This window comes from Oryctolagus cuniculus, chromosome 20, assembly GCF_051225735.1.
Source record: "Oryctolagus cuniculus isolate XC-2025 breed Fujian yellow rabbit chromosome 20, ASM5122573v1, whole genome shotgun sequence".
NCBI classification, from domain to species: Eukaryota; Metazoa; Chordata; class Mammalia; order Lagomorpha; family Leporidae; genus Oryctolagus; species Oryctolagus cuniculus.
The window spans coordinates 42,309,771-42,323,016 of NC_142886.1; the positions used below are offsets into that span (position 1 = coordinate 42,309,771).

Genomic DNA, 13,246 nt, shown 5'->3' on the forward strand with positions numbered 1-13,246 from the left:
ATTTGCCTAATTGCGGTGTTCCTGGCACCTGGGTTAGAAAGCCTCACCACAGCGCAGGGAAATCCACGTGGCCCTGGGTCCGTGCAGCCCAGGCGGCCCCTGGGGAGCCACAGCATGGTCCCTGTCCAACCAACTTCATCCTTCCGCTCAAACTACTTAAGGAACTCATCAGAGGTGAGACCTTCTGGAAGGTTCCGTGAAAATAGACTGGTATCTTCCTGTCCATCAGGGATCAGTGAGTCATTGTGTTGGCCATCCTATTCCTGTTTGTGCTTACTGATGCCTCAGTCATGGTTTTCACGGTGGAAACTTCTAGAGGACTTGTGGAGGAATTCCCCCTGCCGGAATGTTCCTTCGGTGTTCCTCCCAGTCCAGGGCTGACCTTGACACCCACAAAGATAGGGTCTCCCAGGCGAAATCCAGCTCCCCTGTAACTCGGCCGTGGGATCTTTCTCTGCAGCCTTTGACCCCGGTTACTGAGGCCTTGCTGTGGACCAGGTGCTGAGTGCGTCTTTGTAGACCTCAGCCCCCTGTCTCCGCCCCAGCCCCGTGAAGCAGGTGCCAGGCCCCCACTGGTAGCTGAGGAAGGGGTGCCCAAGGGCGTCACTGGGTTGAAGCTCAGGTCTGTAGACGCTGCGGGGAGAGTTCTCGCACCCGAGCTGGGTGTTTCCTGACTTGTCTCCTGTACCCCTCTGCCCAGTGCCCAGTGATGCTCTAAGTCCAGGAGGTGTAGCACAGAGAGGGAAGCAGACTGGATAGTAACGGAGCCATTTGTATGTGTTGCTGCCTCGTTGTGGCCTATCTTTCCTCTTCAGCAGGGGAATTAGTTAACAAAGAGCATCGGAATAACCTCAGAGTCCAAGCCGCAGCCAAGAGGGCTTTGGAAGGACAGCCCCACTGAGGAAGGCACCCAAGTTCCAGGCGTGGGTCTGCCCCTTTTGTAAAAAAATACACACAAAAGTCTTTATTTGAGAGGCAGAGAGACAGAAAGCAGGCTCCCATCCACTGGTTCACTCCCAGGCCAGGGCTGGATCACGCCAAAGCCACCACTCTGGAACCCAGGCCAGGTCTCCCACATGGGCGCCAGGGACCCAACCACTTGACCATCACTGCTGCCTCCCAGGGTCTGCATTAGCAGGAAGCTGGAATCTGGAGCTGGCTGTGGGAATTAAACCCAGTTCTCTGATGTGGTACCCAGGCATCTTAACTGGTGTCTCAACCACTGGGCCAGACGTGCCCCTTCCCCGCCTCTTACCGCCTGCGTGAAGGTGTTTGAGCTGTGATGTTGGTGGCGTGCTGGAGCTGACTTGTACCCACAGGTGAGAACCGACTCTTGAGAACCTGCAAACGCTGTAAATGTTCATTTCCTCCCGTCTCTTGGATAGCCAGTTGAAAACATTTTCCAGGACATCACTGCTCAGTTTCTTTATCTGTAACATGGAGATGGTAACAACCACCTTGCAGAACTCGGGAAGAGACGTATACAAGGGATCTTCAAAAAGTTCTTGGAAAATACTTATGGAAAAACCAAGCATGGACTCAAATTTTCTGCACAAAAATAAGGTTGTCTTTTCATTGCATTTTCTGTTGAACAACGCTTGTTGGTGGGCCTTTTGCACACTGAGGTGTGACGTCTGCGTAGAGGTGATGTGTGTATGAGCGCCTAAGTAAAAAGCTTGATCTTTTTAAGGCTGCAACTCCGAGGGAACAGGAAATATCTCGGAATCAGGGTGGGACTGGACAGGCGTGGCATGGATTCCCAGATAGGTCAGGTGGATGGTGTGAGACAGCTGATGGTGGAATAACATTGAGACCACTTCCCAGGGAAAGCTGGTTCTCCTCTCTCTGGCTTCAGAGTCCCTGAGTCCTGTCTTTCCTTGGGAGGACACAGTGGAGCATTTCCCACGGTGTCCTTTGAGAAACGCCTCTGACCACGGCTGTGGCAGGCAGAGCCACCAATGGGCAGACGTGGATTTGACGCCTGGGATGTCAGTTACTACCTGGTTGAATCTGGGCAAGCTCCTGAGCCTTGTGTGGAAAACATGGCCCCTCTATAACAGGGATTTTGGGAGACCCTGGGAGAGGGGTGGGCTGGTGGGGTTTGTGCTAGTTCCGCTCTCTCTCCTGGCACCTGGTGTCTTTCCCACCAGCATCTCAGGACCCCAGCCGGGTCCCTAGTTTGTGGGGTGTGGCTCAGAGGTTGGTAGAAGAAACTCCCTCTACATAGCCCAGAATGCTTTCCTTGGGCCTCTTCCTCTATTGAGTTATAATTTTTTTCGACAGGCAGAGTTAGACAGTGAGAGAGAGAGACAGAGAGGAAGGTCTTCCTTCCATTGGTTCACCCCCCAAATGGTTGCCATGGCCGGCGCACTACGCCGATCGAAGCCCGGAGCCAGGCGCTTCCTCCTGGTCTCCCATGTAGGTGCAGGGCCCAAGCACTTGGGCCATCCTCCACTGCACTCCCGGGCCACAGCAGAGAGCTGGATTGGAAGAGGAGCAACCGGGACAGAATCCGGCACCCCAATTGGGACTAGAACCCAGTGTGCTGGCGCCGCAGGTGGAGGATTAGCCAAGTGAGCCGCGGCGCCAGCCCCTCTATTGAGTTATGAAGAGAACATTTACTGAGACTTTGCTGGGTGCCTAGGGAAGTGAAGGAACTAGAATAACATCATCAATGGTCTCATAGCATTTTTTGCGAATTCATTGGCACATCAGCCCTAGGAAGGGACCACTGCCGTGGGGCAGATTGAAGATGACTGTGACTCTTTGACACTTCTCCCTCAAAGAGATGGAGTCTGTTGCCTTCTCCTTGAAGCCAGGCTGGCAGTGACTCCTTTGGCAAAAGAATTAAGCAGAAGCGACATGATGCCAGTTCCATGTGTTGTTTCCAGTTGGACTCTGGGACCTGAGTTGTCACCATCCTGGAGAGACCAAAAAGAGAGGCCTAGAGACTACATGGAGAAGGAGAGAGGCTCAAGAGGGAGGCTGGCCTGTGCTCTTGCCAAGGCATCAGACATGAGCAGAGACGTCTTGGACCCTCGGGAGCAGACCAGCCCCCAGTGACCCAGTCAGTGCCATGAGGAGCAGAAGAATCGCCCAGCTGAGCCCTGCCCAATGCCTGACCCACAAACTGTGAACAACAGTAAGATGGTTGTGGTTTTGAAGCCACTAAATCTTCTAAGTAGGTTGGCACAGCTATAGAGATCCAGAACAATTATAATCCCCATGTTATAGATGAATAAACAAAGGCACGGAGAGGCTACATGACTTGTACAAGCAGACACATCAGTAAGCGATGGGCTAGGACTGAAACCCCAGCAACCTGGCTCCCCAGCACATGTTCCCAGCCCTGTGTTGGGCCGCTCTTGAGTTGAAAACAAGGCTCCGCTCCCAGGGAGACTTCAGTCCCCTTTAGGGTGCAATAATCACTCACTCTGCTTAATTAGAGAATTGTATGAGGAAGCAGAGGGGGCCTCAGAGACACCGGGTGTGGGGCCCCGTGTGGCAGCCTCACTCCAGGACCAGGGGCAGAGCGGGGGAAACAGTGACATGGTGAGCATGGTGTCTGGAAAGAGTGAGCCGCCACCCCCCACCACACACACACACACCCCAGCCTGCAGCAGTGCCTGGCACGGAGTAGGGGCCAGGCAAACAGCGGATAGGCAAAGACTAAATGCACACCCAGGGCCAGGACTCGAGTCAGAGGAGCAGACTCCGAGGTGGTCTTTAGCACAGGGAGAGTTGAGATGCTAAACCCAGCACTCGCCCTCCCTTGCCTCTGTCCTCCTTGGGGGCCAAGAGACCTGTTTGCACATCTGTGCTTAGAGATAAACCATTTTCTTCCCACCTGGCTGTGAGACTGCCCGGTGGTGGCCCAAGGGGAACTTGGATGGAGGCCGGCTAGAGAAAGCTCAGACCCTGTGAGTGATTGCCTGAGCACCTACCCCAGACCCCTACCCCCACCCCCACCCCTACCCCTGGCCACTCAGCACAGACGTCCCTGTGTCAACTGAGGTGCTTCTCCTTGGGTCAGCAGTGATGTCCCCACCTGTCACCAGGGGCATTTGTAGTGGCCCTGGAAGGTGCCCAGCCCTGTGCCTTGCATGGGAACTTGGGGAGGGAACACGGAGCGATCAGTAGCGCCCCTTTCCTTGGCAGCTGCTCAGAACCAGGGAGGCAATCAACAGGAGGATGGTGGTGGTCGTGAGTGTTCGGGCAGATGGGCTGCACTGGAGGGTGCGGGGCACCCCCAGCCACGATGGAGTGCCCTGACACGCGCCTCCACTGACCGCTCCTTGTGGCTGCTGACTCTGGGCTGAGCCAGGGCTGAGCCTGCCCCGGACGCTTGAGGACGAGCCAGGAGGAAAGCTGGGTCCTGCGCCAGCTGCCAGGGCTTTATGAGGGGGCTCAGTGCAAGGTGTCCGGTGTGTAACAGATCTTCCCAGTCAGATGAATCAATTAATTCACAAGCTTTTATTGGAATTCTGCTCCCGGGTGAGGTGGGGAGGGCTCCTTTTATAGACTGATACAGGGCTTGGGGGTTAAAGGTTGAGGAGGGTTTGATCCTCATTGGTTGACCTTTAGGCACCCGTAGGGACCTTGACAAGGACTTTTTGTTCCCGGAAGTGCAGGTAGGGACTCTCCATTTCCGGAAGTGTAGGCCTTCTCTCCTGTGGACCCCAAAGCTACCACTCAGCAGCATCAGAAGCAAGTCAGATGTCGGCTGTCCCCACACTGGTCCCTCGTTCTAGGCTCTCGGTGTCTCTGTCCTGTTGGGTAAGAGGACAGGAGTACCATCCCTCTGGGCCTGATTCCGAGGCCCAGTGAGCGTCGCTGTCTTCCACTGAGTCAGATGCAGGCACTGGTGGTGTCCAGCAGGCAACCTGCTGGGTGCTGACAGCACAGGACGCCTGGGCTCCTACAGTAGGCAAAGCGTGTGACACCTGGCCCTGAGTGCTTGGAGCTGGCTCATCCACAGGGGGAGCCTCGTGGGCAGTGGGAGTGTTAGCCACATCCCTGGCCAACGCCCTCCAGACCCAGTAGCTCTGGCCCTGAGTCGTGACAGCCAGAAGTGCCTGCACACAACACCACCTGTGCCCCCAGAGGTCAGCTTGCCTAGGGCTGCGAGCCTTGGCTCCCGGGCTTTGTCATCCAACATGGTAGCCACGAACTTCCGGTGGTGGTGAGCTCTGGAAGTGTGGTAACGGGCTGTGAGTGTGAAACACACTCCAGATTTTGAGCACTTAGTGTGAAACACAGATTGTAGAATGTCTCAGCAATAATTTTAAGATAGACTTACAGTATGTTGCAATGATAATGATTTGGATATAACAAATTAAGCAACATATATATTATTATTAAGATTAGTTTGACCTGTTTCTGTTAACTGATGTCTCTATGAGCAAATTCTAAATTGCACGCATGGCTGTCACTCTGTTCCTCTTGGACAGTGGGGTCCAGAGGGTCACTGGCCCAGCGTGGCTGGCAAGGCCACAGGCCACACAGCCATACTGGCTCCAGGCCACATCCCGGCATTGTTACTTCCCAGCTCTGTTAAGCAAGCGGCTTAACCTCTGTGGGTCCCACGGCTCTCACTGTTCTCCCAGACCTTGCATCAAAGTTCCAACTTCGTCAGATGCCAGAGTTGGAGCTGGTATCTCCTGGGCGTCCATGGTGGGTCCTTCTGCTGTGGCACCTGGGGATGTCCCTGCTCTGGGCCCCCTCCCTTGCTCCTGTCCCCTCTGCTGTAGGAGAGCAAAGTGCTCTTCCCTGACGGGTGCCGTCACGCCGTCACAGTCCATGGTGTGAGCAGGTGCACACAGGGTTGCCTTCCCAGACTCACGGCGGCTGGGCCAGGGCTCCTCTGCTCGGCCGCTCCCCCCGCCCCCTTCTCCCAGGAAAGCTCCCTACATGGTTACTCTTTATTTAGTCTCCAAGACAATTGACAGTTCTCAAATCTGCCTCGTGTTTTGGCATCTGAACCTATAAATCCTGCTGCGTGGTGACTGTCTGCCCTGCGTTCCTGTCTCACTCTGCAAGATTTGTCTCCACGCTTGCTTGGTGGGGAACAGAAGCTCCCAAGAAAAGGGGACTTTTAGCAGTGGAGTGCAGTGTGGCTGTCCCTGTGGGGGCCTGGGCCTGGGGCCGGGCAGAGAAGTCAGCTGTGGGCCCTGCTCTCTGGGCCTGAGTCAGGCCCGTGACTTAATGATGGAGTGACGCCACCATGCTCTCGGCTGGGGGTATGCCCAGGGCTGGAGCCAGGGGAGGGGAGGGGGAACTTGGGGCCTGCCCAGGGACAGAGGAGGAGACTGCGGCCCACAGGAAAGGGGTCTCTGCTGCCAGTGACTGCCTTCGAGAGAGACGCCCTCCCTCTGCCCTGGGCCACCTGTCCCGAACACAAGGCACCCAGTAGACTGCTGGCACTGGGCCAGTAACTTAACTTCAGTTTCCTTACCTATAAAATGTAGATAATGGCATCATTGTGAGATGAGAAGTAAAGAGCCTGGCGCACAGTGGGCACTTAATAATGGTAGATGGTATTATTAAATCCTGGAAAACCATAACCCTCCATTGCCAATCAGGAGGCTCTGATCTGTGCACAGCCCAGTGCCTGGGAGCTGGGAGGAGGGGGCAGGCAGGGGCAGCCCAGAATGAGCCCCTAGACGAGGTGGGCCCTGAAACCAGGCGCATGGGTGAGGGGAAGCCTCGGGGCTGGGATCATGACTGCATACTGAGGGCGGTGGGCCACAGGGACGGGGTAAGGTCCTCTGCAGGGGAGCCGGGCAGGCTGCACACACACGGGCTCCAGGGCCAGCCGGTGCTCCTGGGGCAGAGGTGCCCACCCTGGCTCCCTAACAGCCCGGAGAGAGAAGGAAGACCTTCCTGGTGTATTTTCCAGGCAGCATCCTTCCGGCTCTTGGGACCCCCAGCTGGACCCCCGGCCCAAGGCTCCGGATCTCTATGGTGCCTTTCATGTAGTGACCGCTGGTTTTCACCCTGAGTCTCCCTCGCGGGCACTGCTGGGCCTGCTCACAGCCACCTGGAGGTCCCGGGAGGGGCGCTCTGTTCCTCTTAGAGGGACAAGACCCCAAGAGTGCTTGTTGGAGCCAGGCCTGGGCATGGCTGGTGGCCAATTTGCTTGGAGAGCAGGAGTGATGCACCTGCCAGCCTGGGATTGTGCCTGCTGGCTCCTGGTGGCTCTGCCTGCTGCTGGAACCAGCGATGCTGGCAGCTCTGGTCTGGTGGTGCCCTTCCTTCGGGTGGGGAGGGGGCTGAGCTCCAGACTCACAGGCAGGGGCTGCGCTGCAGTACCCATCTCCAAGCAAGTGGGTGCCAGAGCCAGACCTGGACCCACAGGGAGTCACTGTCCGCCCCCAGGAGTCACCGTCCGCCCCCATCCACCCCAGAGCCGGACCTGGACCCACACGGAGACAGGGAGTCACCGTCCGCCCCCACGAGTCACCGTCCGCCCCCATCCACCCCTGGGAACTGGGGAAGCTGTGTTTGTCCATTTCAGAACCTCAGCGTTTGTTTTTGGTTTGTTAAAGATTTATTTATTTGAAAGGCAGAGTTACAGAGAGAAGCAGAGTCAGAGAGAGAGAGAGAAGGAGAGAGGTCTTCCATCCACTGGTTCACTCCCCAAATGGCTGCAATGGCCAGAGCTGGGCAATCCCAAAGCCGAGCCAGGAGCTTCTTCCAGGTCGTCCATGTGGGTGCAGGGGCCCAAGCACCTGGGCCATCTTCTACTGCTTTCCCAGGCCACAGCAGAGAGCTGGATTGGAAGTGGAGCAGCCAGGACTCGAACCAGTGCCCATATGGGATGCTAGAACTGCAGGAGGAGGCCTCACCCTCTACGCCACAGCTCTGGCCCCCAAACCCCAGGGTTTTGCAGCAAGGGGACAGTTCCCATGGCAACCGCAGGTCAGGTGTGGGCTTCTGTGAGGGCAGCAGTGACTGTCAGGGTGAGGAAGGACCCTGGCACTGTATTCGCAGCCCAGAAGCTGGGCGGACGTAAGGGCGCCGGCACTCGGACGTGATGTTCACACGATTCGCAACCCCGGCACGGCCCAGGAGGTTCCCTGGGGGGAGCATCACCCGTGGCGGCTGTGGGGTGCCAGGATGAGGGTCAGGAGTGGGGGAAGTGCTGCGGGCGTCCCGGGCCCTGCAGCCCCCTGCCTGGGGCCTCCTCTGCTCGGTTCCCGTCCAGCCTCAGCACTGACTGTGTCACCTGCACACTTCCCAGGAGGCTTAGCTGCAGCCCCCCCCCCAGCCCTCTCCATCATCAGAGCTGTGGGACATCAGGGCCATCCTCACCTCGGGGTGCCTGGCAGCCATGTGTTGTCAGGGACAGAGACTGTGGATGGCAAGTGAAAGCCTGGTGTCCCCACTTCAGTGCCCCTGGGTCGCAGCGCCTCCTAGAGGCCAGTGTGGAATATGACAACTCCCTCCAGGGGCCCCGGCAGTCCTCGGAACTGTCAGATGTTTAATTCTGCTTTTAAAGTCTAGAATCTTGTGGATTCTCTTGCCAAGAATGAATGTGTTAACAGCAGCTGCCGTAGTAGGTAACCCCTGAAATCTCAGTGGGTGAACACCCGGAATCCACTTCTCATGGGTGTCAGGCTGGCAGCCACGCAGGCCAGGTACTGTGGTGGACACCAGGACCCACGGCGAACGCAGCAGACCCGCCCTGCCGCAGCCCCCAGCGAGCTGCCGGCTCCCTCCCTCCCGTCCCTGGCAGGCTGCTCACGGAGCCCTTTCCGCTCTCCGCAGTGTTGTACCTGGAAGGCTCGGTCCTTGTGTTTGAGGACATCTTCAGGCTGATCGCGTTCTACTGTGTCAGTAGGTGAGTAGCCACCCTCTGTCGCCCATGTGCACAGCATCCAGGGTGTGGGAGGCGGTGGGGGTGGGGGTGGGGGAGTAGGGGAATGCTTATTCTAAAAATCTCGTTTTCAAAATTTCTGCTTTGGTGAATGTTTTTTTTTTTCTTAAGATTTATTTATTTATTTGAAAGGCAAAGTTACAGAGAGGCAGAGAGAGAGAGAGAGAGAAAGAGAGGTCTTCCATCCACTGGTTCAATCCCCAGATGGCCACTATGGCCAGAGCTGGGCTGATCTGAAGCCAGGAGCCAGGAGTTTCTTCTGGGTCTCCCACATGGGTGCAGGGGCCCAAGGACTTGAGCCATCCTCCACTGCCCTCCCAGGCCATAGCAGAGAGCTGGATCAGAAGTGGAGCAGCCGGGACTTGAACTGGCGCCCATTTGGGATGCCGGCGCCGCAGGCAGCAGCTTTACCTGCTACACCACAGCGCCGGCCCTGGTGGATGCTTTTTGATGGACTTAGCAGTTTGTGAGGAAATCCCCGGGCCTATGCAGTATACACACAGATCTGGAAGTTTGCTGAACGTTAAGGACTTTTGGTAACCCGTGCTTTGGGGGTCTGTGACTCCCACCCACAGCTACCTCCATCAGGGTCCCCCCCCACTACTGAAAGCTGTTGCGAAACGTGCATTCACCCCCAGACCTGACCCTGGGAGCCCCTGGACGCAGCCCACAGAGTGACCCAGGCGGGCCACAGACTGTGGAGCCCCCCAGCTTTTGGCTGGGGTTGTGGGTGCTCAGGAGGGTGCCCCAGCACCCAGCACCCTGTCTGGAGGGCTTTCCCCGCGTTTCCTGAGACGCGGGGACTCAGCGTCGGGGTGCGGGTAAGTCACGCCTTCCTCTCCAGTTTCACAGGGCTGCCTGCCGAGACTGACGGGGGGGGGGGGGGCCGCCTGCCCCCGGACCCCACACCCGGCAGTGGGCCAGGCCGCACCCTTGCAGCTGGGCAGGAGGCTGTCAGAGGGCATTGGCGCAGGCGCGCGGCTCTGGGGCCCGACTCATGGGCATTGTATCTGGGAAACCGGGATGATCCCAGGGAAGGAGTCAGCTTCCCAAAGTCTGTCATTTCTTAGGACGCACCTGTGGCCTGGCAGACTCACATCAGGGGATCTGCCCGAGAGACGTGGCAGCCCGGAGGCTGGGCGAGTCCGTGCCGGAATGGCTCTTCGCAGCACTGGAGCAACTTGGAATCATTTCACTGAGACTGAGGGCAGCCAAGGGGTCAGGAGCCGGGACCCTGCAGCCAGCCAGCCTGTATGCAAAGTCAGGCTTCGCGGCTTCGGCACTTCCACGCTGTGGGACGGAGCAAGCCGCTAAGCGTCTCTGTGCCCCACTTTTCTCAGCTGTGAGGTGGCCATGAGGCACGCACTTGCTTTGTGGTGTTGTTGAGAGCATTTGAAGAGCTAACACAGGGCCGGCACTGTGACCTAGTGGGTAAAGCCTCCGCCTGCGATGCCGGCATCCCTTATGGGTGGTGGTTGGAGTCCCAGCTGCTCCACTTCAACACAGCTCCCTGCTAATGCACCTGGGAAAGCAGTGGAAGAAGGCCCAAGTTCTGGGGCCCTGCACCTATGCTGGCTGCCGGCTTCAGCCTGGTCCAGCCCTGGCCATGGCTGTTGTTGGCATTTGAGGAGGGAACTAGCAGATGGAAGATTGCTTTCTCTCTCTCTCTCTCTGTACCTTTCAAATTAATAAAATAAATGTTGTTTAAATCTAATATACCCGGATGCTGAGTAAACCCTACTAAGTGTTAATGGGATGGAGGGATGGAGGGATGGAGGGATGGGGGGGTGGGGGTGGGGGTGGGGGTGGGGGGAAGGGAGGAGAAGGAAGGAAGGAAGGACGAATTTGGCTGTCCATCAGAAGAGAAATAAATGACAGTCCTCCCCTGGAGTGGCCCACAGCCCACAAAACAGAAAGCGGTCAGCACGTACACGTGTGGGCTTGTGCAGGGTTCACTCACTAGCCACGGCCCTGGCCAGAGGCTCCCTCAGCCTCAGGGTTCTGTCCGCCAGCTCTCGGGAGTTATCCAGCCTGTATGGAGATGGCGACAGCCAGTGGGCTCATCGGGCTCTTGCTTTCTGGGCTGCAGCGTGGGAGTTGTGGAGGGTGGGGACGGACAGCACGGGACCCTCCCCAGGCCTGACCTTTGACCCCTGTGTCTTCACAGAGACCTCCTGCCCTTCACGCTGCGGCTGCCCCGGGCCATCCTGGAGGCCAGCAGCTACCCAGCCCTCGAGACCATCTCCAGCCTGGGCCTGGGTAAGTGCCCCACCCACTGCGCCCGTGTGCTCGGAGACCGGAGGTGGGGCGTGAGGAAATAGACCCTAATTCTGGGTCCAGTGAAAGCCTGTGCAGGGGGCGTCCCCCAGGCCAAGGCGGAGCTGGAACCTGATCCCAGCTCCCGTGGGACCAGCCGGGCTGCTGAGCCTGCACAGCAAGGAGAGGGTTTAATTTCCAGACAGGGCCGGCGCCGCGGCTCACTAGGCTAATCCTCTGCCTGCGGCGCTGGCACCCCGGGTTCTAGTCCCGGTCAGGGCGCCGGATTCTGTCCCGGTTGCCCCTCTTCCAGGCCAGCTCTCTTCTGTGGCCCGGGAGTGCAGTGGAGGATGGCCCAAGTGCTTGGGCCCTGCACCCCATGGGAGACCAGGAGAAGCACCTGGCTCCTGGCTCCTGCCATCGGATCAGCGCGGTGCGCCAGCCGCAGCACACTAACCGCAGCGGCCATCGGAGGGTGAACCAACGGCAAAAGGAAGACCTTTCTCTCTGTCTCTCTCTCTCACTGTCCACTCTGCCTGTCAAAAAAAAAATTCCAGACAGCACTTGGGAGGTCCCGAGCACAGCCCGTTCGTTTGTCAGAGGGAGCAGGGGCAGATCAGAGCCAGAGGGGCTGCCCCACCAGCGGCGCGTGGCTCAGGGAGGAGTGGAGTGGCGGCCAGAGAGCCACGTGACCCCAGCCGTGCCCTCATCAGAAGAGAAAGCAGCAGGAAGGCCACTGTGACTGGCGGCGGCCACTCACTCCTCGGCCTGCCCCTGCCCAGCCAGCTGACCCTCAGCACTCCCCCCGCCCCCCGCACCTGCCAGGCTTTGGGCCGCTGAGGAGGGCGAGGAGCAGTGGGAGCGGAGCGGACTGGAATGTTAGCATTCCGTGGGCCTTTTCCCTGTGTGGGCTCCTCTGAGCACGCGGTAAGGGTGGAGTCAGCCAGTGCCAACCTAGGACCAGGGCCTGACCGCGCAGGCCCTGGGAAGCCCACGCTCGCCCATCTGTGGCTGCGGGGGGGCCAGTGGCCTCTGTCTGCACGTGTCAGAAGCAGGGAATTGCCCGGGGGGACAGGGAGAGCATGTTTGGGGCGGCTGCTTCCATAGGTTCTGCAGCTCCAGGACACAGGGCTCCTACCCTGGAGCCACCAGGTCCCACTTTGAGCAAAGCAAGCAGCTCATCCCTAAGTCTCCAGGAAGGGGACCCTGTGCTGCCTGCGTCCGGCACCGCGCCCGGAACACCGGGGTGCCCTGGCCGCCAGTATCGGTTGGGTGGAAAAAGCTGCGGCAGAAGTGGGTTGTAGAGGAAATGAGAGACAGACCTGGGATCCGAGAAGGCACGCCCTGGCTCCCGGGGCCTCTGGCCAGCCGTGCAAGAGACGCCCCAGGGCTGCCCCTGGTCGGAGGCTGGGCAGGGGGAGGCCGCAGGCCCCTGGCTGTCAGAACTTAGTGGACACAGACGTCGCGCTCAGCTCCTTCGCTGCGTTGACGCACGGCTACTTGAAGCAGCCCTGCGGAGTCACCATCATTACCACGATTATCCCCACTGATACCTGAGGAAGCCAAGACTGAGAGTACGCGGCAGAGCAGGGATTTGAACCCGGGCCATTGGCCATCCCGAGCACCCGCCACCATCTCCCGCTGCCCTTGACTCCTGACTCGGATGCCCCCAGGCCTGGATGAGCACTTACAGACCCCGTGCCGGTTTTCAGTTGATAGTGGGAATACACACGGACCTTTGTCCCCACCGGTCTGATTCTTAGTTGTTGAGATTTTACCCTCTTGGGAACGTCCGTGTGGGACAGGTGGCCATTTTGTCCAAATGACGTCCACTGGAGGTCTTTTCATTTTTTTTTTAACTTTAGCTCTCACATATAAGGGAGAACATGCGGTGTTGGTCTTTCTGTGTCTGGCTTGTTTCCCTCAACATGATGTCCACCAGCTGCGTCCATCTTGCCGCAGATGGTAGAATGTCGTTCTTTTTTATAGCCACATAATATTCCGCGGTGTGCACCTACCGCAGTCTCCGGGTGCCTGTCTGATGGCGGGCACCTTTGTCTGATGGCGGGCACCTTGGTTGATTCCCAGTTTCGGCTGTTGTGGACAGCACTG

At 58.1% G+C, this 13,246-nt stretch overlaps 1 protein-coding gene across 1 annotated transcript in view; it reads left to right on the top strand.

Annotated features, from left to right (window-relative positions):
• RIN3 (Ras and Rab interactor 3) overlaps positions 1-13,246 on the top strand; it is a 117,096-nt gene that overhangs the window by 68,415 nt on the left and 35,435 nt on the right. Inside the window, exons 4-5 of the mRNA XM_051826438.3 lie at positions 8,770-8,842; positions 11,046-11,137. Coding sequence (XP_051682398.3) covers positions 8,770-8,842; positions 11,046-11,137 — 165 coding nt within the window. The remainder of the gene's footprint in view (positions 1-8,769; positions 8,843-11,045; positions 11,138-13,246) is intronic.